This window comes from Hyperoodon ampullatus, assembly GCF_949752795.1.
Source record: "Hyperoodon ampullatus genome assembly, contig: scaffold_598, whole genome shotgun sequence".
NCBI lineage: Eukaryota > Metazoa > Chordata > Mammalia > Artiodactyla > Ziphiidae > Hyperoodon > Hyperoodon ampullatus.
In genome coordinates this window covers 1-13,944 of record NW_027640397.1, presented here as the reverse complement: position 1 = coordinate 13,944, position 13,944 = coordinate 1, and the positions used below count along the sequence as shown (strand labels likewise).

At 45.0% G+C, this 13,944-nt stretch overlaps 1 protein-coding gene across 1 annotated transcript in view; it reads right to left on the bottom strand.

The window, feature by feature from the left end:
- The window catches only part of DRAM1 (DNA damage regulated autophagy modulator 1), a gene marked incomplete at its 5' end in the record, with an annotated part of 42,662 nt that extends 41,800 nt beyond the window's left edge, over positions 1-862 (bottom strand). Inside the window, one exon of the mRNA XM_079728722.1 lies at positions 732-862. Within this exon, the coding sequence (XP_079584848.1) occupies positions 732-862 (131 nt within the window). The remainder of the gene's footprint in view (positions 1-731) is intronic.
- Between the last annotated feature and the right edge of the window lie 13,082 nt (positions 863-13,944).

Sequence of the window (13,944 nt, the reverse complement as noted above, 5' to 3'; positions counted from 1 at the left end):
AAAAAAATTAAAGAAGGGTAGAGGCCAAAACTCATGAAAGACGAAATGGTATAATGACAACACAAGAGATGTCACCAACTGTTGACAATTTGAAGGCCCAGCACCCAGAGGGATCTTGGGCAGCTCCATCCAAGAGAGCTTAAAGTGTCTTCCAAACACCGCTACAAAAGGTAGCATGGTGTTGCTTCTGGCATGGGAATGAATCCGGGTGTGAGTTCTGCTTCCACCATTTCTTAGCTGTGACATCAGTGTCACACTGATGAATTTCAACATCAGCTTAAACTTAGTTTCCTTGCAAGAAAAATGAGCCAGACAGCCACTTCACGAGGACGTTGGGAAGCAGGAGTGAAATACGTGAGCTGTTCTAGCGTACACCTGGATCTGCCTCTTACACACTCAATGAGTGGCATCCAACAGGATCCATCCTTGTTTCAATACCGCCAAAGAAGCGTCTTCCAGAGATTCTGTCCCATACCCAGTCTCAAAGTTCTACTGTGCATCCTCGATGGCTCCTGACGCCACTCTGCTCAGTGTTCCGGGTAGAATCAGAACTGCTCGGCTCCTACCCCCTGCCTCCCTGTACCTCCCAGGAGCACCCCCTCCTGTCGTCAGTGCTCCATCTTTCCACAAGACGCCCCAGCTGGGTCTGGACCCCTTCCCTCCGCATCAGCAGTGCTCCCCCGCGGTGCCTCGGCCCCGTCCCGCGTCCTGCCTCCCACCCGGCTCCTCACCTGATGTAGGGGAGGAAGGGGTTGACGTGCCCGGAGAGCACGGCGACCACGTAGGAGATGATGAAGGCGGCGGACGACCAGGTCACCAGGAGGAAGGGGATGAAGGCCATTCCCCTCAGGAAGCACAGCATCGCGCCGCCGCCAGGAGGGCGCTGCGCTCTGCGGGGCCGGAACGGGGGGCTGCTCCGCGCTGCTGGGAGGCGGGGGCCGCGCACGTGCCGACCCGCGGCGCGGCGGCCACGGCGCGAACAGCCACGGGCGGCCGGGCGGGAGGCTCCGCGACGGCGGGGCAGGCCCGGCCCCGGAGAGAGGGGAGGCACGGAGAGTGGAGCGAGGCGGCGGGCGGCGAGGCGGCGAGGCGGCGGGGCGGCGGGGCGGCGGCGCGGGGGTGTGTGGGGCGCGGGCGGCCCGGGCCTGTTGCGAAACGAGCGAAGTCACAAAGCGGCGGCCCCGCCGACTTGCAGGCGCGCGGCGACCTCCCCGCTAACGCGACGCCGGGGCTGCGGGACCGCGGGGCGGGGGGCGGCCGGCTCCTTTCGCTTTTGGTTCGGCCTCGGGGCGGGGGCCGCGGCGGGAATGCCCGCCCAGACGGTCCCAGCGCGCCAGGCCTCCCTTGCTCTTGCGCAACTCCGGGGAAACGGATCAACGCCTCCCGGCCCCTCTTTCCCTCGGGGTTTCCGGGGTGCCGGGCCTCGAACCCCGACGGCTTCCTCTCCGTGGTCCCGCCGCCCGCGCGTGGTGACATCCACCCCATCCCGCCGCGCTGCGACGGCTGCTGCTGCCCCTGCTGCCGGGGTCCGGGCAGGTGACATTCGCCAGGACACGGGGCACGGATGCGGCACCCACGTGGATGGTGTCCACCTGAAAACCGAGGGAGTGTAGAGGCGGGTGTTTGCGAGGGCCGGGGATGAGCTCTGGCCGAGCCTGCACAGCCCCGGTGCTGCCCACAGTGCTGCTTCCCCCCACCCCGCCCCAATCCCCCCTCCACCCCGCACAGCGGACTCTTCTTTCCTAGAAGTTAGGTTCCTCTTTCTCTCACGGATCAGGGTTAGCCCAGGCTTGGAGCCATGACCTAAGGTGAGTAATGGGGGCTTGATACATTTCAAACCCTGCGAAAGGGATTCGTGTTCTGAAGGCGCTGGCCGGCACAGTGATTTTGAGATTAGTTTAGGGATTCTGAGCCCAATGTATGTGAGGTCACTGGTCATTGGTAACCAAACGTGGGTTCATTTTAGCCACATTAACATTTCTTGAGTGTCCTGTCCTCCTGCTGGAGGACAGGATACAAAGATTAAATAGTTTCATGGGTTCTAGGAGACTGACATGTCAAAATAAAATACATTGTATGGAATATTAAATAAATATGAGATTTAAAAAAATAGAGCTGAGAAGCTGGGGCCAGTGCTCGCATGAAGAGCCAGGTACGTGTTCCTGACAGATAATAGAGGTTTTTTTTTTTTTTTTTTTTTTTTTTTTTTTTTTTTTTTTTTTTGCGGTACGCGGGCCTCTCACTGTTGTGGCCTCTCCCGTTGCGGAGCACAGGCTCTGGATGCGCAGGCTCAGCGGCCATGGCTCACGGGCCCAGCCGCTCCGCGGCATATGGGATCCTCCCAGACCGGGGCACGAACCCGTATCCCCTGCATCAGCAGGCGGACTCTCAACCACTGCGCCACCAGGGAGGCCCATAATAGAGGTTTTTAAAGTAAATCATTGCTCTTCAGGCAAAGAAAGGTGAGACTAGCATTCCAGCCCAAGGAAACAGGAGGAGAAAATGCACAGACGGTGAATTGCCTGTTTTACTGGACCTAGAGAAGTACCCTAGGGGACTTCCATGGTGGTCCAGTGGTTAGGACTCCAGGCTTCCACTGCACGGGGCACAGGTTTCATCCCTGGCCTGGGAGGATCCCACATGGCCGGTGGCCGAAATGAATAAATAAACCATTAAAAAAAAAAAAAACCACGCTAGTGTAAGGCAGGGAATGGAGAGGTGGGCAAAGAGGCCACATCACCTGAGCCCTGCTAAGAATCTTATTTGTTTGAACGTATGGACACCAAGGGGGGAAAGTGGCGGGTGGGTGGTGGTGGTGGTTGGATAAACTGGGAGACTAGGATTGACATATATACACTAATATGTATAAAATGGATAACGAATAAGAACCTGCTGTATAAAAAGATAAATAAAATAAAAAAATTTTTTAAAGACTAAAAATGTACAAAAAAAATGAACCTTATTTATTTGGTTTTGGTTTTGGTAGTGAGGAGAGTAAGAACATGGACAGACTTGTATTTCAGGAAATCACTGAGCCTGTGGGGGAAGTGACCACCATATCCAATAACGCAGAAGCTTTTAATTAAGCTTTTTAAAAAAAATCACAAAAGTTGCCATCCTTAGTTATCCACTGTAGGTCTCTACTTAGGTTTCTGCATTCTGAAAACCCACCAACTTCCCTGGTCTTGCTTGCTTTTCCCTATCCCCTCCTGCTTCCCCTTTTCTACTCTACAACTCATCTGATTTAAAAAACCCTCCCTGAGGCAGAGGAATTATGACATCAAATGGAATTCACCTGATCATTTTATCTTTCTATTGCTTATGTAAGTCCTTTAATCTAACTGACTAATCACTTTCAACACAAACATACAGGAGTTGTCTGACTATAAGGCAGAAAGAATAAAATAAGTATGGATACATATATATATATATTTAATATAGGTATATAAGTGTAACTAACTGCATACACATACATATGGTGTCAAGCAGCCCTAAGGAGCACAGCGCTGCTTTCCTTTCAGAAAGCTTCTGATACCGTAGATCTTTTTTTTTTTTTAAGCAAGGGATACTTTATTTTATTTATTTTATTTTTGTCTGCGTTGGGTCTTTGTTACTGCAGGCAGGTTTTTCTCTAGTTGTGGCCATCGAGGGCTACTCTTTGTTGCTGTGCGCAGGCTTCTCGTTGTGGTGGCTTCTCTTGTTGTGGAGCACAGGCTCTAGGCACGCGGGCTTCAGTACTTGTGGCACACGGGCTCAGTAGGTGTGGCTCGTGGGCTCTAGAGAGCAGGCTCAGTAGTTGTGGCGCATGGGCTTAGTTGCTTCACGGCATGTGGGATCTTCCCGGACCAGGGCTCAAACCCGTGTCCCCTGCATTGGCAGGCAGATTCTTAACCACTGTGCCACAAGGGAATCCCTTTTCTTTTTCTTTTATTTATTTGGCTGCGCCGGGTCTTAGTCTTTAGTGACGGCATGCAAACTCTTAGTTGTGGCACGTGGGATCTAGTTCCCTGACCAGGGATTGAGCCCAGGCTCACTGGGAGCCCAGAGCCTTAGCCACTGAACCACCAGGGAAGTCCCAATACTGTAGATCTTATGACACCCACTGCTTGGAACAGTAAAGTTTATATGGTAAGAAATGCAAAAATCCTGAAAAACAACCTTACTGGTGAAGGAAACCAGATTATGTCACCCCCAGATATGCCTCTTTGATGTACTGTTTTGAGCTGAAGGCAATTAGGAGCCGCAAAAACAGGAAAAGTTCTCTCTACCCTCCTCCTTTCTGCCTAAAGACAAAATATAAATTGCCTTTGCTGGAGAAGGTTCTACACTGTTAGCCCGGAGATGACACCAAACAAACCTCACTGTTAGTTTCCCCCAATATATTACATTCCCATAGTTTCCCGCCCTTGGAAGCCTTAAAACGCTTTCCTTTGTCCTGTCATTTCTATACAAATTTATTTTTTCTTTGTTAAAATGCTATATACACCCAAGTTCTAGCCACCCCTTTGAGTTACTCATCCCTGAGTTTCTCCCGTGCATTTGAGATATACATATTAATAAACTTCTGTTCATTTTTCTGGTTTTTGTTGACGGAGACCCAAGCTGAGGACCCAGAAGAGTAGAAGAAAAAAATTTTTTTTTCTTTCTCTACACTGGGTAACTTTAAGATGTATAATATAATAAATATTGTGCATCTCCCTTTGAAATGATTCTGACTTTCTGTCAAAGGAAGTCACACTGTCTCAAAGTAAGGGTCTCAGTGTACTGTCCTTTTGAGGATGAAGTCATTCTTCCTTGATGATCATCATTTATTGAAAGGTAGTGTTGTTCTGATCTAAATAATCCTCACACCAAAGCTCAGGTATCATCCCCTTTTCATGGATGAGGAGACTGAAGCTCAAGGTCATGCAGCTAATGAACAGAGGTGCAGAATTTGAATCCAGGTCTATCTGACCCAAAAGCCTGTAACCCTACCATTGTGAGGACTGTCTCACTCTTCTAATTCCTCAAACTCCAGAATTACAGAAGGAAACCCCTTAAAATATATAGTTATCTAGGGCTTCCCTGGTGGCACAGTGGTTAAGAATCTGCCTGTCAATGCCGGGGACTATGGGTTCAAGCCCTGGTCCAGGAGGATCCCACCTGCCATGGAGCAACTAAGCCCATGCACGACAACTATTGAGCCCACGTGCCACAACTACTGAAGCCCACGCACCTAGAGCCTGCACTCCGCAACAAAAGAAGCCACCGCAATGAGAAGCCCACGCACCGCAACAAAGAGTAGTCCCTGCTCACCGCAACTAGACTGTGCACAGCAATGAAGACCCAACACAGCCAAAAATAAAATAAATAAAAACAATTTTTTAAAAAAATATATAGCTATTAAATTTTTGTATATGTGTATTTATGCATGGATATGTTATGCATTTTGAAAAACACACAGTATATAATAACAACTGAGAAGCATCCATAATTCCCTGGCAATAAGTCAACATTTTCAATTTTCTAATTTCTGTTTGGCTTTTTCTCATAGGAATATTCAAAATCAAATTGTAGTTGCAAATTTGTAGCTTGATTATTTTTATGTATCAAATATCTATTCCATGTTGTTACAATCATCGAGTTACCACTTTTACTCTGTATTCATCCATTGAATTAATGAACCATAATTTGTTTCACTGCCCCCAATGTTAAACACTTATGCTCATCCAGGTAATTCTCTATTTTAAATAACATTCTACAAACACTTCAATTTTTTCTGCTTTTCTTTTTCCTGTCCTTTTCGCACATAGGATTGCTCTGCCAAAGGACAATACGAATATTTTTAAATCCCTGTTAACGTTCTAAATTATATGAAAGTACTGTACCAATTTCATTGCTTCGATAACCTCGCTGTTGCAGTTTCATCATATATCACCTCCATTTCTGTATTCTTAGTGTTATCTACTACAGTAGCTATAAAACACTGCTTGTGGTATTAACTTATATTTTCTTTCAGAGCGTTAGCTCCTTTATTTCATTGTTGTGATAGATCACAAGTTACCCAGTGCATCACCCATTTTCCCTTCTTCCTTAGTAATAGATTCCCAATGTAGGGTGGACACATTCTGCCCCATACAAAAGGATCGGATTTCTCACCTTCCCTTGCAGCTAGGAGCAGCCATGTGATGGTTCAGACCTACAGCATGTAATAAGAATCCTTATGTGATATAAGAAGGCTGCTTAAGGGAAAATGACGTGCAACATAATGGGATGGCAGGACTCCAGCAGCCATATTGGAGTATGAAGTCACCAAATTTGAGGAGAGAGGCTATAAGTGAGGATGGTGGAACAAAAAGGTGGTGGCCTAGTCCCTACTGACATCATGGAGCTGCTGGGGGAGCCCTGGATCACCTAGCTCTGGGCTTCCTTTATGTGAAAGAGAAATAAATTTCCATCTTACTTAAACACTATTATTTGGGTAGTTTTCAATACAGTTGACCCTTACGCCATCCCCCACCCCCAGTGGAAAATCTTATAACTATTAGTTGGTCCTCTGTATTCGTGGTTCTTCATCAGCAGATTCAACCAATCTTGGATCATGTAGTACTGCATCACATATATATTGAAAAAAAAATCCATGTATATGTGGACTGGTACAGTTCAAACTCATGTTTGTTCAAGGGTAAACTGTACTTCCTAAATTAGTTGTTTTATTGCATCCCTTTCATGATGTCTCTAAATCCCAGGTACCCAGTTGTTCAATGGGCCATATTCCTAGAAAATGGAGTATAAAGTCATTTTCCTAAATACCATCTTTAAAATACGATGATGAATGCTCTTGTAAATTATGCCATCATGCATCCCATCTGTAAATCTGGATGTGCATATGCTGAACTTGCTTAAGAGCCTTGCTTATTTCTTCTGCCGGGTCATGATAATTTTACAAACTCAACCTGCCATCTTTTTGTTCCCCTCTTAAAGTGTGTTTTTACATCCCTGGAGTTCCCACTTTAATACACCACATTGTTATCCTGTATTGATTATTAGACATCGTACTTGAAGAATTATTTTTAGAAATAATTTTAGGTGTTGATGATATTTCTCCAGAGAGTATTTTGTTTACTTCATGTTGGCACTGGGGACATTTGCTATTCACCATCATGCAGACCTTATTTCATGGCTCAAGGTTTTCTATGCCACGTCCCCCCTGCCCTGCACGCGCCCCCCTCCAGATACCTTGAAGCCAGACCTGCGGTGTGTATGAGGGCTGGTTATTTCTTGCTCACCCTTACTTTGGACCCACAGCCCTGGTCTCCAAGGCTTAAATCCCTTACTTAGAAGGTGATTGAAAGGCCTTTTCAGTGGCCTTTCCTCACGGGCAGATGCCCATGACCAAATACAGTCCCAGAGCTGGGCTCACTCCTCTGGATTCGATTCTTTTTGGAGATCTTGGCCCAATAACTCCTCATCCTTTGGTTAAATCTCATGCTTTTAAGATGTTTTTATATTTCCCCAGATTTTTCAGTTGCATGAATTTCCTAGTCCAACATTAGAAGCAGAAGCTGGGGCACTACATTAGGTCCATTTCTTTTATGAGGATAAGTTGTCATGTTTTTGCAAAAGCAACTTTTTAAAATTCACAGTTCAGGGCCTCCCTGGTGGCGCAGTGGTTGAGAGTCCGCCTGCCGATGCAGGGGATACGGGTTCGTGCCCCGGTCTGGGAGGATCCCATATGCCGCGGAGCGGCTGGGCCCGTGAGCCATGGCCGCTGAGCCTGCGCGTCCGGAGCCTGTGCTCCGCAGCGGGAGAGGCCACGACAGTGAGAGGCCCGCGTACCACAAAAAAAAATAATAATAATAAAATAAAATTCACAGTTCAGGAGCTTGGTCACTTGTCATTACTCAGCTCTTTAATTACCAGATAAGAGTACAAAAATTAGCGCTGCTAATTCCATTTCCTTTACCATTCTTTACCTATTCTATGTATTTTGATTCACAGGCAATAAAAACCTCAATTATTTCTCTCTTCTAAAAGCTGCAGTATCCCCTCTCCGTGAATGTGGACTGAACTTAGTGACTTCTGAGGACTAGAGTATGGAAAGAGAAAAAACGTATCTTTACAGAGGAGAAATCTGGCAGACAACACCTTAACCAGATCATCAAAGTTAATGTTGCCCATAATAAACTGATACTGTCTATATTGATATAATAGGATATCATGATGTGATGAGAAAGTACTTCACCTCTGTGGTATTTTCTCCAAAGCCATACCCCCCAGTCTAATTGTGAGAAAACAAGACAAACCCAAATTGAAGGTCATTCTATAAAATACCTGATTGGTACTTTCAAAAGTTTCAAGGTCATGAAAAACAAAGAAAGACTGAGAACTCTCCCAGACTAGAGGGACAAAGGTAACATGATATCTAAATGCAGTAGGGTGTCCCAGATTGGATCCTGGAACAGAAAAGGGACCTTAATGGAAAAACTAGTGAAACCTGAATTAAGCCTATAGCTTAGTTAGTGGTAATGTGCCAATGTTAATTTCTTAGTTTTGACAAATGTACCATGGTTACACGGTACATGTTAATATTAGGGGAAACTGGGTCAAGGTTATATGGGAATTCTCTGCTCTATCTTTGCAACTTTTCTATAAATCTAAAATTAGTCCAAAATATTTATTAAAGTTGCAGTAATATATTTACCAAAACTCAATAAGATCTCATATTTAAAATCACATACGTCATTAGTCACCTTTTGACAACCATATTACTTTTCTCAGTTATATTGTAGAAGCAGAGAACATACAGTATGCCTAGATGTTCCCCTAGAGTGAAAGATTCCTGCTTCTTTTCCATTGTCTAGTTCTCGCTGGGAAGTGGCTCCTCAGGCAAGGACTTCCCTTCCTCCTGGCCGGATCAGGACTAGTTCTTGCCAATGGAAGTGGCGAGCCATTTCCCAGTATGGGCAGTAGGTATGCCTTCTTTACTTTCTTCTCCCATCAGCTGGCAGTATGCCAGTGCCCACGATGACCTTGGAAGCCACTTGTTATGGATAGAGACTATCAACCTGGGTCCCTGAACAACTTTGTGAAGCAAAGAACTGCACCCAACCCCAGTCCCCAGCCATTGAGAAACACTGGTTTGGGTCTTTACAGAAATGAGATACTAAAGCCTTTGAGATTTCTGGATTTATCTGCTACAGCAGCTCACGTTTCTCAACATATACATACACTTAACTTGACTCTCCCACCTTGTTTAACTCATCTGAACTGGGTTGACTTCACATGGTATCTCTAGATTCCCAGAGAAGGTCAGGCAGAGGTTAATAAACATTGCTATGAACAGCAAACACAGGAGAGCTAAAGTGAATAAAAGATGATTGTAATTCAGTACATTTATTTATTTATTTATTTTAATGTGTGGGGTTTTTTTCGTTTTTATAAATTTATTTATTTTATTTTATTTTTGGCTGCGTTGGGTCTTCATTGCTGCACACGGGCTTTCTCTAGTTGCGGCGAGCAGGTGCTACTCTTCGTTGCGGTGCATGGGCTTCTCATTGCGGTGGCTTCTCTTGTTGCGGAGCACAGGCTCTAGGCACACGGACTTCAGTCGTTGTGGCACGTGGGCTCAGTAGTTGTGGCTCACGGGCTCTAGAGTACAGGCTCAGTAGCTGTGGCGCACAGGCTTAGTTGCTCTGCGGCATGTGGGATCTTCCTGGACCAGGGCTCGAACCCATGTCCCCTGCATTGGCAGGCGGATTCTTAACCACTGCGCCACCAGGGAAGTCCCGTAATTCAGTACATTTAAAATCAAATCAAAATAGTATATTTTTCAATGAATGGCAGGGCCTCAAGAACCATCCCACCAAAGAGGATGTCACCATGCTTCTCCTTCCAAGAGCCTCTGAAGCAGTCAAGGAAATTTATCTGAACGAATGTGTGTAACCATTGCTCTGAAAAAAAAAAAAGGGCTCACGTACTAAAGTGTTCCATCTCTTTAAAAAGCACCATCTGGGACTTCCCTGGTGGTCCAGTGGGTAAGACTCTGCGCTCCCAGTGCAGGGGGCCGGGGTTTGATCCCTGGTCAGGGAACTAGATCCCACATGCATGCCATAACTCAAAATTCGCATGCCGCAGCTAAGGAATCCGTATGCTGCAACGAAGATCCTGCGTGCTGCAACTAAGACCCAGTGCAGCCAAAATAAATAAATAAAATTTAAAAAGCACCATGTATAATTTCTACTCTCCCTTTTATGATTCAGAAGAAACTTAAAATATGCTCTTAGGGGTAGGGGTTAAGTAGAATCTCTTTTCTATATTCCTGCTCTGGCAAAGGGGCATTGTCATAATGGGGATGTCACAACTTCGGGTGTCAGTCACCTTTTGAGTGACCCAACCCCGTGTGTGTGTGTGTGTGTGTGTGTGTGTGTGTGTGTGTGTGTGTGTATTACAGGGCAGGGATCCCTGAACTGTGACTGGATTCTGGGCCCTGTTCCCAGGTATGGAGAGAAGTCACCTCTGTACACAAAGGCAGGAAACTTTACACAGTGAGCCAGATTTTTCTGGTGCCTAAGCTATACTCACTTGTACATAATTAACCTTTAAAGATATACTGTTTGTTTTCTTTAAATTGTTCATCTGGCAACCTTTCTTCAGGGTATTCTCCTAGAATACCTAGAAAAGATATTCTTTCTGCTTCATTCACTGATCTATTCCCAGAGCTTGGAGCAGTGCTTTGACATAGGTGCTTAATAAATACTTGGTGAATGTATTCACCTCAGCAATGACCTTCTTCAGGAAGTCTTCCCTCTGTGCCACTCCCCTGCATCAGGAGGCATCCTGGGCTACTTCCATTACATACTTCACAATGTAACTTCTCAGTCTACCCACTAGACTCAAAACTTCGTGAGCAGGAACTAAACCTCCTACATTTGTATCTCCAGTGCCAAGCACTATGTTTTGTGCTGGTCTCAGCCTATCAATAACCAATGTGGTTGGACTGGCCCTTGTAGTTATTATGATTGCAAGATGCCCTTCAGCAATAACCATCAGGAAACTTTGAAAAGATAAAGGGTTATTACTTATAAGACCTGGAAATCATATAGCACACCTGTGAGGTCGAAGGGAAAAGAGAGAGAGAGAGAGAGAGAGAAAGAGCATGCATGGGACTGGGTTCTCCTTTTATTGGGGTGGAATAGGTTACTGCAATTTAATAAATATTTTGGAGTAATTTTAGATTTATAGAAAAGTTGCAAAGATAGCACAGAGCAGGAATATAAATTGAAGGAAGAGAAAAAGATGAATAGTCCAAACAATCAGTTATTAAAATCAATCAAGATCTCAAAAACAAAGGAGCTTGGCTCTTTATTTAGTCTGTGGCTGGTAATATGTTTATTTGAGATGGCCATCCTTGGTGATCAAAGCTTAAGTCAGGGGAGTTCCCTGGAAGTCCAGTGGTTAAGACTCTGTGCTTCCACTGCAGGGAGCAAGGGTTCAATCCCTGGTTGGGGAACTAAGATCCCGCATGCCTCATGGCATGGCAAAAAAAAAAAAAAGCCTGAGTCAGGTTGTTGCATTACAAAAAAGAAAAAAAAAAATGGTCGGGGCTTACACTACACACTAGCACAAAATAAATGTTTATTGAAAAAATATGTACCAATGAATGCTTAATACTGATTTAATACTATTGCCTAGAGAATCTGGTCTTTATACAATCGTACATACCATCAGCACATTAGCATCTCCTAAGAGGCACTGTTAACCCCATATTACTGAGTACTGAAATTAGAAAGGCTCAGCAAAGTTTTAGAAATTCTGGTTACTCAAAGGGAAAGAAACCAGAGCACTTTGTGGGAGTGATACCTGTTCATTACAAGTTACTACAGGTTTGGGCAATGGTACCAGAAACTTCTTCAGTTTCGTCATATTTTCTGGCAGACGTTTTTAGGCTCCCAGGGTTAAGGAAGAAAGAACATATCTGAGAAACTTGGGGATTTCCATGATGACAATGAGAGTGAGAATTTCTTGAAAATTTTAAGAGGTCAGGTTTTTTTTCCTTCCCCTTATGAATAGTTTCTAAATTAACTTGCAAATATAGGAACTCATGTGATCTGACTTTCTCAGTTTAGCTAATCTTAAATCTCTACATATATAGGGTTTTCTTAGGAGGTGCAGTTCATGCTTTAGTTGTTATCTATGGAAAACTGAGGTATATGCTCATGTCTACCATGATCTCGTGAATTTATTTCTGTAGATAAAGATATTACAGGGAAGGGGGAAAAGGTTTCGTCAGCTGTTCTGATGTGAATTGAGCAAGATTTGAAATTGGCTAGGAAAATGAGAGAAATACCAGGTCAGCAGACAATTGTTTGCCTCCCACCCATCTGAAAAAAAAAGTAATTTTTTTTTTAGCCACACCACATGGCTTGCGGGATCTTAGCTCTCTGACCTGGGATTGAACCCTGGACCCCGCCGCAGTGAAAAGCACCGAGTCCTAACAACTGGACGGCCAGGGAATTCCCAAGAAGTAATTTTTTTGAAGGAGGCATTCCTTTCATAATTCTTTTACTTACTTACTAAATTAATTAATAATTAATGTTTTATTGAAGAACCAATCACCCAGGATTTGTGGTTAATTCATTCAACACACATTGAAGATGTACAACGTTGTCAGACGTTCTGCTTTGTGTTTAAGGATACGTAAAGCAAACAGTCAATGCCTGAAATTAATGACTCAGTGTTCAAATGAACTTGGTTTGCTTGGGGGACGAAAAGTGGTCCTGGGTGACTGGAACACATGAAGATAAGGCTGGGAGATCCTGGGATGACATTGTGAAGGGATTTACATCCATATGGTAAAGAGATTGGGTATAACCTGGAAGAAACCTTCAAGCAAAAGGCGAAAGTTCTGTGAGTAGGGTGGTGTCATTATCAGATTTATTCTCTGCAGGTGAAAGCTCCTGCAGGCGTTGGTGGATGGACTAGAGATAGCAGTGGACAGGTGGGTCCTTTTAAGAAATGCTAATGACCTCATCTAAGGCATTAGATTGTGGATGGAGGAAAACATTTGGTGGCCAATTGAATGAGTGGAATAAGAGAGAAGAGTTGAAGATGAAATGCAGTTGGTTTCCTGCTTGAGAGGCTCACTGCCTATTAATCATGAACTGAGCCCGGGAACAGAAGTATGATTACGAGTTTGGTTTTACATATAACAACAGTTTAATGACTAGTTTAAGATGCTTCTAGGAAACCTAGGTGAAGACAACTGACAGGTAGATGGAAACTGACTTAGGTGGCATCAGTGGACCAGGGCAGGGGGGTACACTATTAAAATAGGTGAGACCACCAAGGGAGTAAGTGCTGCCATGATATCAAGCACAAGAAGGAAAAAGATTCGTCTGGGCAGATAAGCAGTCAGTGAACATCGCTACAAGAAAAATGTCAGTAGCATGGTACAAACAGAAGTTAGGTTGCACTGGACTGAGGACTGAAGGCACTGGGTTTAGACTTCCGATTCTAAGATGACAGGTAGAGAAGTACATGAATACAAAATGGGAAGATGCTCACACTGATGGGTTTGTTGAGAGAAGGAGGACCCCTTCCAGGGCCCGAGAGCGGGCTCTTGTCTAATGCTCGGAAATGAATTGTCTGGGGAGACACATGTGCTGACAAAGCAAGAGACTTTACTGGAAAGGGACTCCCAGGCGGAGAACCGCAGGGTAAGGGAACCCAGGAGGAGACTGCTCTGCCACATGGCTCGAAGTCTTGGGTTTTATGGTGATGGGGTTAGTTTCTGGGTTGTCTCTGGCCAATCATTCTGACTCAGGGTCCTTCCTTGTGGTGCTCGCATTGCTCAGCCAAGATGGATTCCAGCGAGAAGGATTCTGAGAGGTTGGTGGGACATATGGACTGTTTCTCCTTTTGACCTTTACCGAATTCTTCCAGCTGGTAGTGGCTTGTTAGTTT